Below are 1,597 nucleotides of genomic sequence, written 5' to 3' on the forward strand. Positions count from 1 at the left end.
ATCACAGAACCATGGGATGGTTGGGTTGGAAAGGACCTTAAAGATCATGGAACCATGGGATGGTTGGGATGGTTGGGTTGGAAAGGACCTTAAAGATAACAGAACGATGGGATGGGATTGGGTTGGAAGGGTCCTTAAAGATCATGGAACTATGAAATAAGTTGGGTTGGAAGGGACCTTAAAGATCACAGAACCATGGGATGGTTGGGTTGGAAAGGACCTTAAAGATCACAGAACGATGGGACGATTTGGGTTGGACAGAACCTCAAAAGTCATCTGGTTCCAACCCACCAGCCGTGGGCAGGGTTGCCAAAAAAACCTGCTGTGGACAAAGCTATAAAGGCTTTCCAGCAGGAATATTTTTGGGGGCAAAAAAAAGAAAAGAAAAAAAAGCAGAAAGGAGCACGGCTGGCAGCTGTGATTTTGTGCTCTGTCCACAAACGGAGTGAAAGCGCCCCTTTGGAGGACGAAAGGTGTGACAGCAACGGGGAACTCGCTGCGGCTTTGCCACGTTTCCTCTTGGCATCCTTGACGGAGCAGAAATGCTCCCATTTCTGGAGGCAGACACCGATCCCAGCTGTTTCATTCCAAAGCCAGGCGACGGCGCCTTTGTGAAATGTCAGATGAAAACTGCCCTGCGGTGGCCGTGAAGAGGGGCATGGAGCAGAGAGGCGTCCCTTGGAGAGGCCTCAGGACCTTGTTGGAAATTAACCTTGCTCCACGAAGCGTCTGGGCTGAGGAACGAGGCAAACCAGCGCAGCAGGGATTGAATAAACAAGAGGAAGAAGCCTGCGCTGCTGCTTGGGGCCGCTCCGCTCGGCTTGGCCAGTCTGTGTCGGAAGGACGTCATGCTCAAACACGGGACAAACTGCTAAAGGAACAGCTAAACAACATCATACCGCCCATTGAGGCTAGAAAGTAAGGAGAGAGGCAATCCCGAGTCCTTCGGGTTGCAGAGTAGCGCTTCTGCTTGGGCCGGATCCGCCGCCTCCTCTGTTGTGCAGCACTCAAGGAATGTCTCGTGTCCGAACCCAGAGCAGCACCCATTCGAGATACTGGTGGGTCCTGGTGGGTCCTGGTGGAGAGCAGTTTGAAGGTCAGGAGGTGAAGTAGGAGCTCTGCATGGAGTACAGTCGGTCGATGGGGTTGCCCACGCGGGCTTGCAGGAGGTTGGCTTCAGCCGTCGACAGCAGGCAGTCCCCCAGGTGGCTGATGCTCTCGCTGTCCATGTCATGGAAAACTCCTTCTGAATCTGGAAGAGGAAAGAAAGAAGAATGGGCGTCCGTGCGGCACGAGCACAGCGAGCTGCCATGTTGCTGCAGCGGGGCCTGGAGTCGCCCACCGTGAGTCGGAGCCACCCGAAAGGAGCAGGAGCCCCCAACCCAACTCCTGTTGGCCGTTTGGGTGGAACCCAAGGATGGATTTCACAAGCCTCACCCCAACTCACCTTTCACGGGACCCCAGCCTTTAGCAGGGCTCAGCCCGGAGGCTGTGTCCATCCCCTGGGACCCAAACCCAACCCATACTGTCTGTTTGGATGGAACCCAACAATGGCTTTGGTGGGTTGGATGGCTTTGGTGGGTGGGATGGCCTTGGT

General features: G+C 54.8%; 1 protein-coding gene across 1 annotated transcript in view; it reads right to left on the reverse strand.

Annotated features, from left to right (window-relative positions):
* Positions 1-1,097: 1,097 nt before the first annotated feature.
* LOC122191908 (LIM homeobox transcription factor 1-alpha-like) overlaps positions 1,098-1,597 on the reverse strand; it is a gene marked incomplete at its 5' end in the record, with an annotated part of 3,804 nt that continues 3,304 nt past the window's right edge. The window contains one exon of the mRNA XM_042892315.1: positions 1,098-1,252. Coding sequence (XP_042748249.1) covers positions 1,098-1,252 — 155 coding nt within the window. The remainder of the gene's footprint in view (positions 1,253-1,597) is intronic.

The sequence above is a fragment of the Lagopus leucura genome, unplaced genomic scaffold (assembly GCF_019238085.1).
Source record: "Lagopus leucura isolate 7727_CA_CO unplaced genomic scaffold, USGS_WTPT01 223-2_obj-0_obj, whole genome shotgun sequence".
Taxonomy (NCBI): domain Eukaryota; kingdom Metazoa; phylum Chordata; class Aves; order Galliformes; family Phasianidae; genus Lagopus; species Lagopus leucura.